Genomic DNA, 21264 nt, shown 5'->3' on the forward strand with positions numbered 1-21264 from the left:
TCATGAAGCTAAAGTTTTCCTTTTAGATTGCAGTCCAAAATCCAAAAACGCAATAACATTTAAGAGGCTACAAAGATGTTCTGGCTTAATCAAATTACTTAGATTTTAAGTTTTTACTTTTTTGTAGATTGAGTAGGCTAAATATTGAATTGACACATTTTTCAGATTTATTTTCATTGTTTTTGTCAAGAAACTATTGCCATGATATAGGAAACATTTAAAACCTGATAAACAGAGAGATAAACACTATGCTTCATGTGTTATGCATAAAAGTATTAATAGATGCTACTGTGCATCCAAGTATATTGTTCTAAGCATTTCTGCTCCTATGGAATGTGTGAGGTGTTTACAAAAGTGGACTGTACCATTAAATAGCAGGGTGGTTTAATGTCAGCTAAGGCACCACATATGTAGTAGCTGTGTGTAATGGTACACGGAATGAAGCTATATACTCGGCGTTAAGTTAAATCTAAATAGTACAATCTAAAAAAATACCAAATGATCAAAACTCGGGCAGTTTTGAAACGCTGAAATGTGGTCTCGTCCAAAATGCTCTGCGGTCTGCAGTGGATATGGCGTCACTGAAAAGTGTAGGAGTCGAGAAACTTCATCCATGTAAATAACGTCAAGAAGAAAGCTGTGTGACACGCTGTAGATAGCAATTCGCAGTACATAGCTATATTTATTTACCAGCTTACTTTATAAATATGCCCCGGAAAAAGCCATTTAGCACCAAACAGAAGAAGAAACAGCTACAAGGCAAAAGGGAGAGAAAGAGAGGTATGTGCCGTTAGCATAGCAATGCTAGCGTTAGCTGCTACCTAACGGTTCTGACTCCATTGATAATTGTGATTAAGCAGCAAAATGTGTGTCTGTGTGCCTTTGTTGGGTTGAGTATTTTCAATTAGAGCCTTAAACTATCATTTAGCCTAGATAACAAATATGTCTTCTGTAGGCTAATGCTAGCCGCAATAACAAGCAATGTGACATTAGTAACTTACCTTGACCAGTGTAAGTAGTATTGTAAAAGAGGTGTCAAAATGTGTCAATCATTACATGCTATGACCTCATTAACCCAAAATATGACTACGTTGGTAAAGGTCATGTGGTAGTGTACTGTCATTTAGACTGAGAGCAATTTCAAAACAGCCCTTTACAGTAACCGCATGTTGGCTCATATATTCCCATGTGCTTTATATATTCAAGAAAAGGACATCATTTGTGACTGTCAAAGCTGTGGAATTTCTGACCTTTTTTTGAAACATGAAATAATATTATAGCATACACACACTTTGAAAATGTCTGGTTTTGGATTTTATAAAAGCAGTTTTGACTTTTGAATCAAGGAAGAAAAGTGTGAATTAATTGTCACAGGGCATCCATGACAGCTAGCATGAGTGTCAACATTAGATATAGTTGGTATTGGATGTATGTCTGTGTTTAACTGTGGTCCCTGATCTTTGACTTCCAGGTGACACAGGTTCAGGGCCGAGCAGCCGCAATGCCAGTCTGGAGCGAGGAGAGCGACAGTCAGACACCTCGGACAGCGAAACCACTGATGTGAGGAAAATAAATCAGCAGCCCTTCGCCAGGGAAGGCAGATATGACCCCAACAGGTGAGTTGTAGCGACAGTATCCATACTAACAATCCCTTTTAACTTTCATAGAAGAATGGTATTCTTTAGGTTTAAGATTCTGCTGGGATTAATACACATAGGCGTCTTGTTTTTGTTCATAGCTGCTAGTACCTAAAATGCATCGGTGCGAACAGCAGTAGGATGTTTTAATTGGTAACTAAGTGATCGCATAATTACTTGGAGCCATATATTAAAGATTGCATGAGGTATATTAAACATATTTTAGGTACTTTATTTGATTGTAAATGGCTTTCCTGATTGCTCTTATATTTGTATCCTGTGTTCATGTACAATTGAGAGGTCTTTTAATGTATGTCCAGAAATTAGGACTGTGACAGTGTTAAGTCTACAGTAAAAACATTAGATAAACATACACAACAAGATCACAACATACTATATAATATGATAAAACACATTTGCTCAAATTGACGCTGACACAGGGTAACGAATAAGTCAAATAGCTAAGAGACCTGTTCTGATTAAGCTGCCACTTGTGCAGTCTGATGGCTCGAGGAATATAAGTTTCTTCAACTAACTGAGACATCTTTTTCTCAAGTTCGTGTGATTTCAAATGTAGATATATCCAGGGGTGCACATAACTTTCTCAGTGAGGTACTCAGAGGTTGGTACTCCAACTTCTGGCTCCACTCAAAGTATCGCGAACGTCAACGGGGGTAGAGGGTGCTAGTGCTGGTGTACTCCGTGACCACAGAGCGTGAACGTTGTGATCAGCTGTTTTAGCGCAGTTCTCCAGTGAAGGGGGGGGGGTCTCCCTCCGCAGCCGGTTGGCGTAGTTTTGGCTCAATTCCGTTGTACAGACCGACGCTAACAGCAGCCCCGTCTGTGCACACGGAGACCGACTCTGTCGTCCGGTGATCTAACCGCCTTCTGGAAAAGCTTCACAAGTACGTCGGTATGCAAATGCGCTTTGTGACACAAGTGACGGTACGCATTTCAGATTTTTTATGTGCACCCCTGGATATATCAGCCCAATGTTAGGCAAACCTTTTGACGCCCTCATCCTCTCTCCAGGTTCCGACTTCACTTTGAGAAAGAGAGTAAAGAAGAAGTGGAAAAGAGGAAAAAGGTGGCCAGGGAGAAGGTGCTGAAGCTACTCTCAGGGAAAGAGGATGAGATCAGCATCGACGACGTCTTCCCTCCAGAGAAAGGTCTGACTTGTTTTGTTTTTTTATGCTTTTCTCATGACAGTCTCAAAATAACTCAGACGGATAAGCAGAGTAGGTTAACAGAGTGGGTCACTGCTGCTTGACACGCTGAAATTCAATTATTCACTACCAGGTCTTGGTTTCCCACGACGACCGCCCTGGAGTTATGAGATGACACGAGAGAACCTGCTGAAGAGAGAGGAGAAGTCGTACCGAGAACACCTGGATGACCTGCACTCCAGAAACCCCGAGGGCTCTCTCAGCCACTTTGAGCACAACCTGGAGGTAAGTCACACACAACACAAACATTTACCAAATTGGGATCAATAAAGTACTTCTTATCTCATCTCATCTTACCTTACTGACGCACTGTTGAAGGCCTCTGTGTCCATCAAAGTGCCAGAAACTCATTTTCTGTTCTTTATTAGTGTATCTACAGTTTGTTTTGAGCGGTCTCGTTCGGAAGTACAGCGCCACTTACAGGCCTGGCATACAGGGGTTCCCAAACTTTGCCATGCTAAGGACCCCTATATAGCATTAACCTATGGCGGGGACCCCCTGTTGTAATTTTTTTTTTAAAATGATGTGTACAAGTGCCTCCCGATGGAACATGCAGTGCGTTGCCACTAGATGATGCACTCATCTAAAACCTGGAAAATGTCTCTTCATGTGGTCCTACCTTCCAGTGCTTTGCAAAATAATATTTCCTCACCAAAGTTGTCTTCTCAAATAAATCTGATGTATGCAAGCAATACTGCGACATTTGTTACATCCGTGCTCTCATCCAGCTGCAGAGCGAAATATTCACTAGCTCTCACTTGCTCCAAAAGCAGAGCAGATACTCAGTTTCACTCTCAGTAGCGGCAGCTCGATTCTGATTGGCTTGAAGGGCGGTCGTGTGATTCAAAAACAAAAAATATGAAAAGATTGGCATCAAAGGACACATAGATTGATAGATATGCAGTTATTAATAACATCTAAAAAAATGTATTAATCTTTAAAAATAAATCCTGTTTCCCTCAAGCTTTGCGTGACCCCCCTGGCGGCCCCCCGGGGGGTCGGGGCCCCCACTTTGAAAAACACTGTACTACAGCGTCTCCAGTGGTATTTGGGGTTTAAAGCAAAATAAAAATAATTAGTATTGTGCGTGCAAGCCTCAAAATTACAACTTAAACAATATCATATTAGAGTAATTAACAGACACTAGAATAAAAGAAATGTAAGGCCCCAGTTCTCATGATCTTCCTAAAATATCATCCAAACGGTCGAAATTCACTCCATTCTTTGTATTAAATCACAACAATAAAGGTCAGAGCTTCCTGATTTTCTATCTCGATCTAGGTTTTGAAAGCTCTGACTGTCAGCACGATTTCTGTGAGATCTAAGTTATGTCTGAATCCCGTTAAAAGCCATTCAAACTTAAATGAATGTGTTTAATTTGAACTTCTCATTACCCAGCACCCTTGCTTTGCCAATTTCATCATAATAGACATAATTGTTGAAGCTGTTCTCCAGCTTTTAACTGCAGGACGTACCATACATTTAATATGTCATTGTTCTAAAGTGGGATCATGTGGGGATGTGTAGGAAGTGTGTTACATGCCTGTTAATTCCCTTGTATTCCCAGAGGAGACCCAATGTACCTTGACTGGTGTGATATATCTCAGTGTTGCTCAGGCTGTGAGTTAAAAACCCTGCCGATCATTTTAATTTCACAGCGTGGGCTGAGCTCAGGAGGCAGAAGCTTGTGCAGCTGGTGGTGTAATAAGTGACTCTCAGTAATCTAGAGGTGATGGATTTTTAAGTGGAGCTGAGGAAGGAAATTATGTTTCACTCATACTTCTAAAAGGGAACAGTACATTACAGCAAAGTATTTATAAGAAAATCCTAGTATACCTCCTTCCTAATAAGCCATCATGCTAAATAGGAACATACATTTGATAATAATATCAAACCTCCTGTTACATCCCACTTCTATTCTCCATCTTTCAGACATGGAGGCAGTTGTGGCGAGTGTTGGAGATGTCAGACGTCATCCTGCTAATCGTGGACATCAGGCACCCGGTAGGTGATCTCTCAAACAACAGCCTGTAGGAAAGAATCTGACCACTAGATGGAGACACAGTCAACATCCATCTGAAGATCTGACGTGGTGTTCATTATGTTTTACCACATCATTCTAATTATTCTTTCAAATCACAACATGTTTTTATTTGTATACATGTATATTGCTGTATTCAGGAAAGTGTCAAACACCAACAAATGTATATTGACGAGATGAAAACACTTAATAAGAGTTATAAATGAACATAGATAAAGATTAGGACGCAATGAAAATGATGTTACTATCCCATCTGATACTTCTAATTCACAAACACTAGCTACAATAATATTAGCTGTCTATTGTCATTAATTCAACCCAGGTTTCTTGGCCCTATTGATTGATTGATTGATTGATTGATTGATTGATTGATTGGGACTAATTCAATAGTCCTGTTCAGTATTCGGATCAATTTGACCCTGAGATCAGCATTTCAGTTAATCAATGTCTTCCAATTTTTCTCGTTGACCAATTTATTTCCGTATTTGTGAAATCTTAATATTACAATTTTACAATCGTTTTGTAAAAGAAATGGGGGGAAGAAGTTGCATTTAAGGTACTTTTATTTTTAAATTAAATTCTTGATTTTCAGACATCTGCTGCCGACAAACGTATACTTTCAAATCACATATAGTTAGGTTCAAAGGCAATGAATACTAAAATACAAAAATACAAAATCTCGCATTTAGCGGACAAAGTTAAAAGTAAACAAACACTGAAATATAGTGATAAAAAGGCAGAGCTGGAGAGGGGCAAAAGACACGGCAGCCATCATCCAGTATTAATGTAAAGTTAAAAACAGCACAACTCGTCGACTCCCTTTTTAATAAGGATGAGATCTAGTCCTTCACTCGTTGACTAGCCCATAATTACTTTTCTAATCGATGGGTATCCGTTCTTCAACCATCCAGGTGCTGCAGTTCCCTCCGTCCCTGTACAACTACATCACAGGAGAGCTGGGGAAGCAGGTGATCCTGGTGCTGAACAAAGCCGACCTGTGTCCTCCCCCACTGGTGATCGCCTGGAAACACTACATGACCTCCCAGTTCCCCCACCTGCAGATCGTCTGCTTCACCTCCCACCCAGGAGAGGCCTACAGCACAGGTGAGAAGAGAGAGAGGGAGGAGATAAGAAAAAACTTCTTTTTTTTTTTTTTATCAATATGTTTATTGATTTTCAGCATACAAAAGAATCCCATACTTAGGACGAAGACATGGAGCCCAAAGCAATACATACATATACACAGGACAACTACATTACTTTACATTAAAGACAAATAACAACACTCAATTAAATTGGTACATACATACATACAACAAGGGCACTTTTATACATCGGCAACCGTCCAGTTTCCCATAGGACCGTATTTCTGCAGAGGCTATCACAGTAATTTAATTAACATATTATATCATATTATCCTGCCCCAGGTTCGTTCAGAAGTTGAGATAGGTCGTTGTTCTTGGTATACTGTATAAAACGTCCCCAGACCTTCTGGAACAGTTCTGGTTTGTCTTTGAGAATGTAAGTGATTTTTTCTAAAGGCAGACATAGAGAAGGTTCCCTAAACCACTGTGCAATACTAGGTTTGCCCAACTTTGTCCATGTTAAGGCTGGTATGCACAACTTAATGTATAACTATTGTTTACAAAACATGTCTCTATAAACACACCATTGACCGAAAAGGAGCAGGTAGAAGAAAAATAATCTTATATTAGCTGCCCCTTTCTAAAAAAACAAAATAAATAGAAATAGATGTTCTGTCCTTCAGATTTTTTTATTCACAGCCAAACAAAACAGTATCGTAGGAAAATAAGAGAAACACAAAAACGTACTACAAAAAATACTTAGTTCCCACTTGACAGTTAACGGAAATAAACAAAACAACACCAAAACATCACATGTACAAGCAAAAGTGCAACGAGATAAGATAGTACTCCCAATTTGGGAAATGTTTGTCTTGCAGCAGTATATATATATTAATTGGAAATATAATACAAAAAAATGAATTTTCAGTCTTGATGGAACAACATTCATAATTAAGTAAAAATAACACCCTTTTCACGCCGGTTACATTTTCCATTTGCCCTGTACGATGGGCGCTGTAAGTGATGAAAATGGGGGTTGTTGGCTTATCAGGCGCCCGCAGCTGAGAGAGAGAGAAGAGAGAGAGAGAAGAGAGAGAGAGAAATAATGTGGAGGGAGAGTCCTCTCCTGTCAGACTGAGCCTCTCAGTGAGGTAAAGGACTCTGAGGTTTCAGATAGTTCACTTTAGTCTAAGTTATCTCAGTGGGTCTCAAACTGTTTGATCACAATTTATGTAAACAAATATTTCCAAGGCACTCCTTTATAATTATTAGGATAAATAACAACAGGTTTGAGATCATTCCAATGTATGCTATAGGACAGTAAACCAAAAATATCGTTTTAAACTGGAGAGTTTAAAGAATATGCATAAATAAATAAATGTTAAGGTAAAATAAGAAATGAATGAACAACACAAATAAAATAAGTTACATTCATTTGTTATTGGCTATGGTAGATTGTTGGTTATGTTCACATACTTATTTCATTAATAAAATGCAAACCGATCTTTTTCATATGGGTGTTTTAGAGTTGTACCCCCTTAGATCAGTCTCTAGTAATTCTGCTCAAAGCGCACCAGATTGAAGCATTTTATTTTAAAATGTTACAACATATCTTTCCGGGGGGGCATACCCCCAGACCCCAGAGAGGAGTTTATGTCCACCCCCCAATTAAAACACGTTCATACAATACTGAATGCATTTGAAGCCTTTTTATATAAGCTGTCCACCATGTCAATAAGTTTCTCTGTTTGTAGTGTAGTGGTCTTCTGTAGAGGTTTTTCATTGCCAGCTCAAATCTTGCCTAGGGCTGCAAATTGGTCATCCCCACAGCACCCCCCATTTGAAACATGTTCCCACGGCTATGTATACATAAGTATGTGAGGGATGGAATATTAAATATGAAACTGAATATATAAATGTACAGTGAGATTTGAAGTCCAAGAGAAGCTATGGAGGAGGGAGGAGGGGGAGAGCATGGCGGGATAGAAAGAGGACTGAGTGACACACATGAAAAGATAGCATCAGCGAGCTTTGTAATTTAAATAAACCTGCCACTCAGGGACTTTAATTTGAGTGTAATACCACCAGAATAACCCGACTGGCTCTGGTTGCGATTAAAATAACAGTCTGTCTGCCTGTCTGTCTGTCTGCTGATCTGTAGTGCTCCAGAAGAAGCGGATGAGGAAGAAGGCTGACTGGAGTCACGCTGGAGGACCTTTAGATATCCTGAAGGCCTGCCAGGAGATCACAGCGGGGAAAGGTGGGTGTCTGTCCTGCATTAAAGGGATAGTTCCTTACTTGTTTGTTTTGAAGTATATGTATGAGGTACTTATTCATTATTCATCGTTGTGTGTTTGGTAGCCCTCCACACACACATACAGTACATTAACCCCTCCTAGTACTATGAGCCGTGGGCAGCTATTTTACAGCGTGCAAAATATACTTCTAAATATTTACTACTGCTATAAATTACTTACTTACTTTATGACTTTTTCATATGCTCACTGACTAAGCTGCTACCTATCTTCACCCATGTCTAATTATTAGATTTTTATTTAATTAACGTGTGCTTGCCTCTGCATTTAACATGCTAATCTCTTTCAGTTTGTCTTATTTAATAATAATAATAATAATAATTGATGAAATTTGTATAGCGCCTTTCAAGGGACCCAAGGCCGCTTTACATGGTTAACAAACAAACAAACAAACAAAAGGGGCAAATAATAAAGTACAAAATGTAATAAATAGCAGTAGGAGTGGAAGCAGAGGGACTGTGATGGGTTAGGGGTCAAAGGCCATGGTGAGTTTTTAATGATGACTTTGCACTGTCCCCTTTCATGTGACATTATACATTTCCCCGCTCTGGGACAAATAAACGGTTTCAGAGGTTCCATAGTATTACCTACATTACAGAACATGGCAGCAAAGAGGTGTATGGGCACTGGAACAGGGGCAGCAGCATAATATATTTTAGCTACATAAAAAAAAAATCAATACCAGTTTAAGCGAACGCTATATTTAGAACATTTTCAGCACTTTATCTTGCAGTCAGAGCGCCCTTTACGACGAGGAACGGAAGCGGTTATCTATGCCCTCTTCAAAAGCTCTGAGTCTGGCTTTAAAGAGAGCACAGATAACGGCTTCAGTTCCTGTCAGAGAAGGTCTGCCTTCAAGGTGAATATATTCTAAATATAACACATTAGGGTGGTCCTTCGTGAGAGGTACATTTTATGAATTCATTTATTTTAAGCTCCAACCGAAACCGGAATTCGTTATACTAGTCAAGAAAACTCTCCTGGTGAATTTTATTCAAATTCCAACAACATTTACCCCTCCCTCATCAACCTTGAAGTTTAGCCTCACGTAGGGTGGTCCTTACAATTGAAAGTCGGAAAGTTTAATGGCGCATTTCCACTGCAGGGCCTCGCACGGCTTAGTACGGCATGGTTAGGCCTTGGTAGGCCAGGCTCACTTTATGCTGCGTTTCCATGACAGTTTAGGAACTGGGGCAGTAACTATAGTAACGCAGTGTAGGCGGAGCCGTGACGTCATCTTCAATGCGAACCACAAAACCAACATCAGCCGTTAGCTGTTAGCCCTCAGAGCTCACAGCTCCTCATATCTGTTCAGAAACTAGACCAAAGTCAAACAAGTCCAAACCACAGACTGTCTGTGTCATGGAGAATACAGTCACTGGTTTATTTATGACTGTAGATCGTTGTTGTGAGTGTGGACGGTCGGAGCATATACTGCGTTAGCTTAGCCGATCTCCATTCAGAAAACACGCATTTTAAAAGGTTTCTCGTCTGCCGCCTGTCTGCAGACTTGTCAAAGCATTAATTCATGGTTTTTACTAACCGGTATCAGTATGTTGTTACTTCGGCATCATTTTGAAACGTGCATTACAATTAAATCACGGTCAAATATGTTCATTTTGTCATAGTTGTAGCCCCCTTGCCAGCGATTCTCTCTCTAGTTTAGCATACTCAGCCCGGTTGTTGGCCCGGAAAGAACCTCGATTTTGGAGAGTTGGAAAAACTGTGAAAAAATACCCGTTAACCGGAACTACCCCTAGTGGAAACGCAACCAAAAACGGGCCGGGTTTGGCACGGCACGCTTAAACCGTGCTACGTACTGCAGTGGAAATGCGCCATAAGCTCCAACCCCCAGAATTCATTCTCTTAGTCAATAAAAGTCTTCTGGGGGTTGGAGCTTTGACTTTCCGACTTTCAATTTTAAGGACCACCCTAGAACACATGCACCAGTATTGTTCTTTTAAGCTGGCTGAAATATGTGTTGATGCCGCCCCTGTCCACAGAAATACAATGCTTTTCTTTAGTGCTGATTATTTGTTTTTTTAAGCTGGGGACATGAACATGAACCAAAGTAAAAAAAAAAAAAAAAAACTTCTATTCAATTCAATTCAAAGGTTTTCTTGTCATAAGCACAAAAGCTACAGTGTAGAAATGGCAATGACATTCTTCTGACCTGAGCTCCTCCAACAATGCAGCATATATAATAAAATACAAACATAACAAAATAGTGCAAGAAGTCTATATACATGTAAATAGAATATGATACGTACAAGAACAGAATATGACATTTAAATAATGTACATTAAGACACAATTAAGTACAGTTTATTGCGGTGATAACTATTTATGTAAATCTTCAAGTCAAAATGTCATTTGTCCTCTGGTTTCAAGAGTTCAAGGCTTTTATTGTCATGTGTCATAGCTACAGTGTAGTTATGACAATCTTAGGTCACAGGCTCCTCCAACAGTGCAACACAATAACACAGATAATAGTGCAAGTAAATAAAATCAAATAGAATAGAAATAGTGCAGAATATTCTATATACAAGTAATTGGAATATTGGTATGAGTTGCAAACTGATGAATGTTATGAGTGTTAAACACCTGAACTTGTGGAAGAACAGTCTGTGGGATGAAACTGTCCCTTAGTCTTCATTGCATTTTTACATTTGTGTTGACCTTTGACCTCCTTGTTTTCAAAGTTGACCTCTCCAGCTGGGAGCAGAAGATCAGGCGAGATGCCGGCGCCGAGCAGATGGACGGAGAGCTGCTCGATGACGAATTAGAGACGGTGCTGGTGGAGCATCAAACTGACATCGCCATGGAGATGAACAGCCCGTCACAGGAGCTGTACAAAGATGGCGTTCTCACAATAGGCTGCATAGGTACGCATCTGAGGTGTCACTGAAAAGTATAACTATGCAGACGATCCAGTCCGAGTTTATTGGTGCCAAAAGATGGGGCCATGCAACGTGACATCCTATTGGAGAAACTCCTAGTGTGTGTATTTTATCTTTACCACTTTATTTGTTATTATTACCCCAACCCATCAGAAACTCTTCCTCCCTCGACACATTCAAAAAATCACTCAAAACCCACCTGTTCAACACTGCATTCAACCTATGACAACCCCCCCCCCTAATTTCTGTTTTTGTATTCTTCTTCGTTTTTTGTTTTATTCTCTATCTTCATTATTATTATTATTATTCTTTGTGGGTAGGTCTTTTGTTCATGTGCATTGCCTTATTCACATGCTTCTGTAACAAAACTATTCACGGAGGCCAAGCCACTCTTCAGCTGTAAGTAATGTACAGGAAAGAAAACAAGGGAAAAATGTGTGTTTAAGGCGTCGAGTGGCTTGAAAGAAAAGCAAGGAAGGAAGCCACGACACAGTTCTCTTCAATCCACCGCACAACTCAAGGCTAGCATCAGCAAACTAAAGTCAGGAAGTCCTTTCTAGATACTAAATCTTAAACCCATTTATTCCCCCCCCCTCCCCCTCCTCGCAGGCTTTCCGAATGTTGGCAAGTCGTCGGTTATTAACAGCCTGGTGGCAAGGAAGGTGGTGAGCGTGTCCCGGACCCCAGGCCACACCAAATACTTCCAGACGTACTACCTCACCCCCACAGTGAAGCTCTGCGACTGTCCCGGACTGGTTTTCCCCTCCATTGTGGATAAACAGTTGCAGGTACAACCTCACTTTTGTGTATTTGAAACCAAATGGTAGATAGGTAGGTAGATGGATGGGTAGATAGGTAGGTAGGTAGATGGATAGATGGATAGATAGATGGGTAGATGGATGGATAGATAGATAGATAGATAGATAGATAGATAGATAGATAGATAGATAGATAGATAGATAGATAGATAGATGGGTAGATGGATGGATAGATAGATAGATAGATAGATAGATAGATAGATAGATAGATAGATAGATAGATAGATAGATAGATGGGTAGATGGATGGATAGATAGATAGATGGATGGATAGATAGATGGATGGGTCGGATGGGTGGATGGATGGATGGATAGGTAGGTAGATAGTTAAATAAATAGATAGATAGATGGGTGGGTGGATGGATGGATGGATGGATGGATGGATGGATGGATAGGTAGATAGATAGATGGGTGGATGGATGGATAGGTAGGTAGATAGAGAGATAGATAGATAGATAGATAGATAGATGGGTAGATGGATGGATGGATAGATAGATAGATAGATAGATAGATAGATAGATAGATAGATAGATAGATAGATAGATGGGTAGATGGATGGATAGGTAGATAGATAGATAGATAGATAGATAGATAGATGGGTAGATGGATGGGTAGATAGATAGATAGATAGATAGATAGATAGATAGATGGGTAGATGGATGGATAGATAGATAGATAGATAGATAGATGGGTAGATGGATGGATAGATAGATGGATGGGTCGGATGGGTCGGATGGGTGGATGGATGGATAGATAGGTAGGTAGATAGTTAAATAAATAGATAGATAGATGGGTGGGTGGATGGATAGGTAGGTAGATAGAGAGATAGATAGATAGATAGCGAGGTAGATGGATGGGTGGATGGATGGATGGATGGATGGATGGATGGATGGATAGATAGATAGATAGATAGGTAGGTAGGTAGTAGGTACTTTCTTGATCCCAATTTTGGAAGTGTTTGCGTTGCAGCAACATAAAAAACAAGGCAATGTACATAAGAGAAATTAAGACACAAGAACTAAACAGTCCAAAATATTTCAGAAATAGAAATGAAATAGCGTTAAAAAGTAAAAATGTATACATATGGAAATACACATTTCCAGTAACAAATATAATGCAGGATATTATTGTGCAAGAAATTGATTATTCAATATTAAATTGAATATAAATGTATAATGCACAGTGGGACTTTATTTTAAAGTTTTGGGCTTAAAAAAAACGTAATCCTGTTAAAGAGCACCCCTGGGAAAATCTTTATCTCTATCGTTATCGTTATCTTTCAAACGCTCACTTCTTTTTGAAACTATCTTTATGGCAGTTTCAAGAGTTTTGGAGCACTTTGATATTTGTCTTATTGATCTTTCTCCCTCTTTTTGTTTATTTTCTGTAGATTCTGGCGGGTATCTACCCAGTGTCTCAGCTGCAGGAGCCCTACAGCTCAGTGGGTTACCTGTGTGAAAGGACTCCCACCTACTCTGTGCTGAAGCTCAAACATCCCAGTCTGGTGGACAGCAAACCCCACCTTGGAATCCAGGGGTCAGAGGGCATGAACTGGACCGCCTGGGATGTGTGTGAGGGTAAGTCGTGTCGTATTTGTTGACGTTTGGGATTCATATGTGCACAGTTACACACCTCCTTCACCACTGCCTCAATCCATTACAAATATTACCATTACCATTTACACCTAAAAAGACTTTTCCTTTAATTAGGGCGAGTCACTGTCGGTGGGAGCCAGGTACCTCTTAGCAAAAACACTCAGGGAGTTTCTCAATGTCGAGTACGCTTGCTTGGTAGCACATGTCTTCCGAGTCACTTGCTTCAGAAGCGAGGCAAGAATCCTTCCTGGAATTCGGAAAACAAAGAGTGGAACAGGCGAGCAAGTGTGCACGGTGCGTCATATGAGAGGCCCCGTCTTACATTTTCCGCCACAGTTTTGGGGAAATTGGTCCGTGCGCAAAGCATTGTGGGGATTTTAAGACCGCGGAGTCTACACATGTGCAGCCTCGAAATCTCTCGCTACGAAGTACGCCGGGCTCGGTAGAATTCCAAGTGTACTGGACATTGGAACAGTCCTTCGGCGGGACTCAATGACGTAGTACGCTTGAAATAGTGGCTCTGGAGCAGCTTTACTCGAGATTGAGAAACACCCTCTGTTTGCTATTTAGGATACAAACTGGTGGAACGAGCTCCCTCTTGATTTCAGGACAGCAGAACGTAGAACATCTATATGTTCTGTACGTACCACTTAGAAAGGTTTGGCTTATTTGATGCCAATGCCGTAGCGCTTACATTAGTCAAAGTCAACTTTATTGTCAATCTTTCAGTCTGTGTGTACAGACCATAGACTGTATATATAGATACAGACAGAGAGATAGAAATACCGTTTCCCACAATCCTGAATACATAAATGTATATATATAAAAATATATATACAATCAGCAGACACATGCACACATTAAGACATAAATAAAAGCACAACAATCTGAAATGTTATGAATATCCAGATGTTTTTTTACTGTCACTAACCCCGATCATGTTTCCCCCTTCCATCTGCTTTTGTATTTTCCAGCGTGGGCAGAGAGGAGAGGCTATAAAACGGCCAAAGCTGCTCGTCTGGATGTCTATCGAGCAGCAAACAGCCTCCTGCGGTTAGCGATCGACGGCAGGTTGTGTCTCTGCCTGAGACCTCCGGGCTACAGCTGCCTGAGGGGTAAACATAAAAAGCTCTCTCATGACTCATCTTCTCAGCTTTGGAAAAATATCACTCGTCACCGGCTTGAGCTCCAATCTCAGGATCCATGTATCTGTGATCCTCTCCAGAATGGAAGTAGTCATCACATACAGAGCATCAACTAGTTCCTGAACAGTGTCCTTCACATGCTGATATCCAAGAGAGGGAGTTACACTGTCACAAGATGGAGGAATAGAAAGCAGTATTCAATGTTTACTTCAGATTAGCTCCACGTCAGAAATGATCATGCTTGTCATATGTCTCTCTCCATAGAGGCTGAATCATCATGTTAATCACATAGCTATCATATGCCTCAAACAGTCCTGATGCTCTTCTAGGTAATCAAACATCCTGTCATGTTCACAGCTACAGTTGGGATACCTTTGTTATCAAGTTACTCTCATATATTCAGTATTTTCCCAACAAGTGTGTTTGGAAGGTGAAAACAGCCGGCGGGTGGAATTAATATTTTGTTCATTTGTGGTCCACAGAGCACTGGGAGAACCACCCAGACCTGCCGGAGATCATCGCTCTGCAGGGGAGGACCACCACGAAGGAGGAGGGAATGGGCGAGAGAGATGACGAAGAAGACGGAGAGTCCAGCACGGAGCCGGAGGACGAGAGGGACCGGGACGCCGACGACGATGAAGACGGGGATGATGAAGACGAGGGGTTTGCACATCCAAAACCCAAGGAAGAAAAGCCATCTGGCTTCACTGTCAACATGTTCAATGTCCTGCGGGAAAACGAGTGCGAGTGATGAGCAAAAAGACAGAAGTGGTTCCTTTTCCCCGTTGTGTATTCTTCCCTCCTCCTAAATCTGCATTCCCCTTCTTTTTAGTTTTGCAGCTCCACTCCTCATGTCATCCTTCTCTGTACAATAACATGATCTAATCTGATGAGTTCCTTCCTGTAATACACGGAGCATATTCATGTGTTCATGCTGTGCCTCTGCTCTGCTTCTTCATCCACAAATCCGCTCATGTTCCTTCGTGTTGCTTCTCGGGTTTGCTTTGATATTTCCCTTTTTGTTTCTTGCATGTAGTTCTCAGAAGCCGAAATGAACAAATTCATTTCCCCTCAGCCTGGAATAATCAATCAAACTGGTTTTCAATCTCCTCATCGATAAGTGACTTTGCAGCTGAGATGCCAAAGTTCAGCAAAAGGATGATAAAACAAAATGTCGATATGATGTCATTCACTGGAGCAGCTGGAGATTTAAGAGCTCGACTGTAAATCTCCTTTATGGACCGTAGTTCGTCAAAACGTTGGTTAAAGGGTGTGGGGACGGGAGACATGGGGCCATAAAAGTGGAATGACTAAAACCAACATTTTACATACACAGTTACCAGTGTGATGGCTCTGTTAGAAGTTTATTTTTCTGAACTAGGGTTAGGAAATGCTGAATCTGCGAGTGATATTTTATTTGGTGTGGTTTCACACAGTCAGCAGGAAATAAAGAAAATGTTTTGGGATGGGGGGGATGGGGGGGTGAATCCTGTACTGCTGGACGAGGCTGTTTCAGGAATTTAGCTTGTAGTGTTTTAACTACTACAAATATTATCCTTAGATGGAGATCTACAGAGTTAAGTGTGGGATTTTGTCTTCTTCAGCAAGTTCATTTAACTATAGCAGTACAGTGGGTCGGATCCAACGGAGAGAAGCTCAACGGTCTGTCACAGGAACCGGTCGACACTTTGGCAAATATTCACGTACTTTCTGAGAGTTAGACGAGGAGATTAATGCCACTCTTGTATCTTGAGTTTGAGACGTAGAAGGCGAAAAAAGACTTTGGGTTGAATGATTGTGAAAAAAATATGTAATTGTTTTTATTTGGACTGATTTTGCTATTTCTATATGATTCCCGATATTGGAGAGGATGATTTTTACATCTGTGTATTCTCATTTAATTGAAAACAAATGATCATAGGGGTTAATTGAATGAACAACAAAAATTGTTTGGGGGAATTTTGGGGGATTTAACAAATATCTTTCCAGTCCATTTTGTGGTTTTGATCACATTTTGATTAATTATTCACCCCGACAAAATAAAATCCCTACTAATGTCTTAATTATCTTGTTTTTTTAAGCCGTACATAAACCAAAGAGTCAAAAGGAAATGTGGTTTAAGACCCCAGGAAGTAACATCGCCTATGGCCAAGAAAAAGTCCTGGAAAAAGGAATGTTGTGGTGTTTCTCTGTATGGATTAAACAAACAAGACATCATGCGTTAATAAGTCTGTTTTGTTGCTTACATATTGACCGTGCTGATATAAGAGTTGTACGGATCTTCTCACCTAACTCTCTACGAAAGCAGAAACAAAACAGAAAGCCAGTCCGACCATCTTAGCTTCCACCTGTCCGTCATTGTAAATATCATCACACTCTCCATCTGTTTTATGAGCTATAACTATGAAGCCGTGATCAATTTCAAAGTCCGATCTTTTAAAGCTGCTGCAGACAATTCTCAATGTCCATCAACGCCATGTTTTCATCTCGTTTCCCTTGAAACTGTTTCGTTTTTGTCTCGTCTCTGTGTCTCTTACTCCCCATGTGATAACCCCCCGCTACAATCCTGAGTGCTGTATGATATCGTGCTGTGGTTCCTCTCCATGCTTTCACTGAGGGGGCTCTTCAGCACCGTGCTGTGTTACTGTGTAATGCATCACACTGCAGCAGTCATTCTACCTTTGGTACAATGTCAAGCAGATACTCCGCACTACCATGCTGATCCAGAAAGACAGCAGAAGGTTTTTGTTGATGTGAATTCGTTTTTTTGTTGAAACATTAAAACTGAAAGTCTAGAGAGAGTAGTGTGAAGGCTTGAGGTGATTTCAGGCTGTTTGCTGCATTCCTCATTTCATTCCTGATGACTGGACTGCTTTCTGCAATAAATGAAGTATTCCTCTACGCCATCGTGTCTGAGTGTCTTTGTATCTGATTTGAAGACATCTTTTAAGATATTTTCTCATGAATTGTGTCAGATAATGCATGTAGATGTTTAGATATGTTGGCAAAATATCTTTTAATGACAAACCCTTTCTTACTTTATTGAGTTATTTTAAAAAAACGACACTCAATATGACAACTCAAAAGTGGTAGAAGTACTCAGATCTTTTACTTAAGTAAAAGTAGAAGTACTCAGATCTTTTACTTGAGTAAAAGTAGAAGTACTCAGATCTTGTACTTAAGTAAAAGTAGAAGTACTCAGATCTTGTACTTAAGTAAAAGTAGAAGTACTCAGATCTTTTACTTGAGTAAAAGTAGAAGTACTCAGATCTTGTACTTAAGTAAAAGTAGAAGTACTTAGATATTGTACGTCAGTCAAAGTAGAAGTACTCAGATATTGTACTTAAGTAAAAGTAGAAGTACTCAGATATTGTACTTGAGTAAAAGTAGAAGTACTCAGAGTAAAAGTAGAAGTACTCAGATCTTGTACTTGAGTAAAAGTAGAAGTACTCAGATCTTGTACTTGAGTAAAAATAGAAGTACTCAGATCTTGTACTTGAGTAAAAGTACTTAGATATTGTACTTCAGTAAAAGTAGAAGTACTCAGATCTTGTACTTGAGTAAAAGTAGAAGTACTCAGATCTTGTACTTAATAAGTAAAAGTAGAAGTACTCATGTCTTGCACTTGAGTAGAAGTAGAAGTACCAGAGTGTAGGAATACTTGAAGTTACAAGTACAAGTCCTGCATTCAAAATGTTACTCAAGTAAAAGTACAAGTATTAGCATCAAATTATACTTAATGTACCAAAAGTAAAAGTAGTCATTGTGCAGATTGGTCCATTTCAGAATAATATATATGATATGTTTTATAATGATTGGTCATGAAAGTGTTCTCAAAGCTGGTAAAGGTGCAGCTAGTCTGAATGACTTTGTATACTGCAGGGTAGCTTGTGAATTTACTCCAGGTGGAACTAAAGTATGATTTAAGAGCTGATTATATTTCACATCATTCATCCACATCTGCAAAGTAACTAAAGGTATTACATACATGTAGTGGAGTAGAAGTACACCATGTACCTCTGAACTGTAGTGGAGAAGAAGTTAAAACTAGCAAACAATATAAATACTCAAGTAAAGTACAAGTATCTCAAAATTGTACTTAAGTAAATGTACTTCGTTACTTCCCACCTCTGTTCAAATGTGAACAATTTAACTGGAAACATATGACATTGTCGACGCTCCCTGTAAATGTTTTGACTAAATGTGAGAGATTGTGATCAAAGTGCACGGCTTGTTTTGAGGATCTTTGTCAGACTCATTACAGTTTTCCTGAATGCCGATCAGACAGTAATGAATGTATTCTCATGGAGATGTTAGTGCTGTCTTGTAATTAGTAAAGAGACTTCCTTTCTCTAAAGACAGATAATTACTGCGATGAGATCCGGCCGCTGATAATACGGCAACATACTGAGACCTTATTAAAGTCTTTTTTTCTTTCTTTTTTTCTGGTACATTTCCAGTTGGGTGATATTTTAACTAGAGAGCTAGATATAAATTAAAATGTACCCACACAAAATTATCATAACATTATTTAATTAGAAAGCTTAAATGTTTATTATTATACTCTTTTTCAACATAATATTATAGCTCTCAATCAATCAATCAATAGGATACGGCTGTAATAGGCCTAAAGCCTTTTAGTCGCTCTTACTATGGATGCTGGCAACAGTCACATAGTCCAAAGTGAAGTTGATGTTTGACCAGTAATGGTCGAGGCGGGATTTGAGACAGTTAACCGTCTTGGATGTGACAACGCTTTCTGGCAGATCATTCCACAAGTCGACCACACGCAGGCTGAAAAAGTTGCGGGGGATAGCCAGTCTTGAGTACTGTTTCTTCAATTTGAGGCAATGTCCACGAGTCCTGGTGTTATAATCCCGTTGTAGTGGGCATGATGTTTTGTAGAGGTTGTGGAGATATTTGAAAACTTCGATCATATCGCCCTTCTATAATACATACTCGGGATCTTAAGACTTTGCAGTCGTTCTTGATATGGTAGGTCCTTTAGTTCGTTGCCCTTTTCTATTTTCTCGATGAGCTCAGCATCCTTTTTATACATGGGGGACCAAGTATGGGGGTTATTCCCTATCTTTATTCAAGAGCGTGGTATTTAAATTTGAAAGCATACTTTATTGATTTCTTTCCCTCAAACCCTGTCCTCGCACTCAAATAGTGCCTGCTTTCCCTTAGATTTGCTCTGCTTGTGCTAAAACTGTACGCTTGCAGTCAGATATATTGCTGCTTACAGATTTCCTGTGTTCCAGTTTAAAACTTTCTCCTCGCACTCAGGCTGTTTCTGTGCGCTCGTGAAATTTCTGCTCTCAGATTTATTCTGTGCATGCTCGAAACTTTTGTGCAACAATCCTGTCAAAATCCCTCAACCAATAGGAGGCCAGGTGTCCTTGCGGGTCAAGGACACAGCCTTCATCAGATGGAAAGTGTCTTGACCAACAACTTAAGTATTTCTTATAGCTATGCAAGCGAGCAAACACAAACAAGAACAAACAAATAAGTGAAATGAAGAATAAAATTGAAACTGTACAATATAATATTTTGCTGGTTCATCTTATAATTCAGTCTAGAGAATGCACCAGACAGCATAGATCTAAGACCTGCAAAAATCTAAATGCTCTTGGGGGAGGCCCCCCAAACCCTTCGTGGCATTTCGTCCGCACGCATTTTTCAGGGCAATCTCTATTTGGCTCAGGGCCATCTGTAAATTAGCTTAGATGGCCCACAGGGCCATCTCCCAAAATCCTTAATGTCGTGCACTGTTACACTTAATTTCCTTGAAGACTTTAGTATCATCTGCAAACATCTGGACCTGGCTCACATTATCGGGTAGGTCGTTGATATAGAGGACAAACAGTGCAGGACCCTTGTGGAATTCCACTGAGAACTGGGCACCATCCAGATGGTTCCCCGTTAACAAAGACTCTCTGTCGCCTGTTTTTGAGAAAGTCTGAGATCCAGGTGAGTATGTCTCCACGGATACCATACCCATAGAGCTTCTTCAGTAATCTTTTGTGAGGTACAGTATCAAATGCTTTCTGGAAATCCAAATAAATGGCATCGAGACCTCCTCTCTCGTCCAGGGTATGAGACCATATGTCAAGGCAGGCCAGGAGCTGGGTTGAACAGGATCTGCCCTGGACGAAGCCTTGATGGCGGTCTGATAATAGGTTGTTTGAGTCAAGATGTTCTATGACGGCATCACGCAAAATATCTCAGATATATACAAACATGTCTCTGAAGTGTTGGCTCGAAATAGAATCATTGTAGCATACCATTCATTTACTTAATTAATAATGCAGTATTTATGAAGTATATGAACTGAGTACTTCATCCACTACTGGCCAGTGTGCATCATGTTGAAGATAGCTATTTCAAATGATCAAATGTTGGTTTATAAGACGAGTAAACAGGAGAAAAAGATGCTGCAGTGGGACAAAAACGAGATGGCTTTAATTAAAAACGTTTGTTTATCAAAGCACTTACAATTTC

The 21264-nt window shown here is 40.0% G+C and overlaps 1 protein-coding gene across 1 annotated transcript; it reads left to right on the forward strand.

Annotated features, from left to right (window-relative positions):
- Window positions 1-543: 543 nt before the first annotated feature.
- On the forward strand, window positions 544-17661 carry gnl1 (guanine nucleotide binding protein-like 1). Its single transcript, XM_079641382.1, has 12 exons — window positions 544-780; window positions 1472-1616; window positions 2670-2806; window positions 2937-3088; window positions 4796-4867; window positions 5816-6008; window positions 8151-8249; window positions 11006-11188; window positions 11813-11991; window positions 13411-13597; window positions 14590-14730; window positions 15243-17661. The coding sequence occupies exons 1-12, from the start codon at window positions 708-710 to the stop codon at window positions 15509-15511; spliced, it is 1830 nt and encodes a 609-aa protein (XP_079497508.1). The 5' UTR covers window positions 544-707; the 3' UTR covers window positions 15512-17661.
- Window positions 17662-21264: the final 3603 nt, after the last annotated feature.

This window comes from Notothenia rossii, assembly GCF_949606895.1.
Source record: "Notothenia rossii genome assembly, chromosome: 7".
In the NCBI taxonomy this organism is placed as follows: Eukaryota; Metazoa; Chordata; class Actinopteri; order Perciformes; family Nototheniidae; genus Notothenia; species Notothenia rossii.

Excerpts from the sequence above, each read along its gene's own strand:
- gnl1 (XM_079641382.1), top strand. The coding sequence starts at position 708 with ATGCCCCGGAAAAAGCCATTTAGCACCAAACAGAAGAAGAAACAGCTA. Across the intron at positions 3,089-4,795 it reads ACTTTGAGCACAACCTGGAG|ACATGGAGGCAGTTGTGGCG; the intron begins GTAAGTCACACA and ends TCCATCTTTCAG. Across the intron at positions 6,009-8,150 it reads AGGAGAGGCCTACAGCACAG|TGCTCCAGAAGAAGCGGATG; the intron begins GTGAGAAGAGAG and ends GCTGATCTGTAG.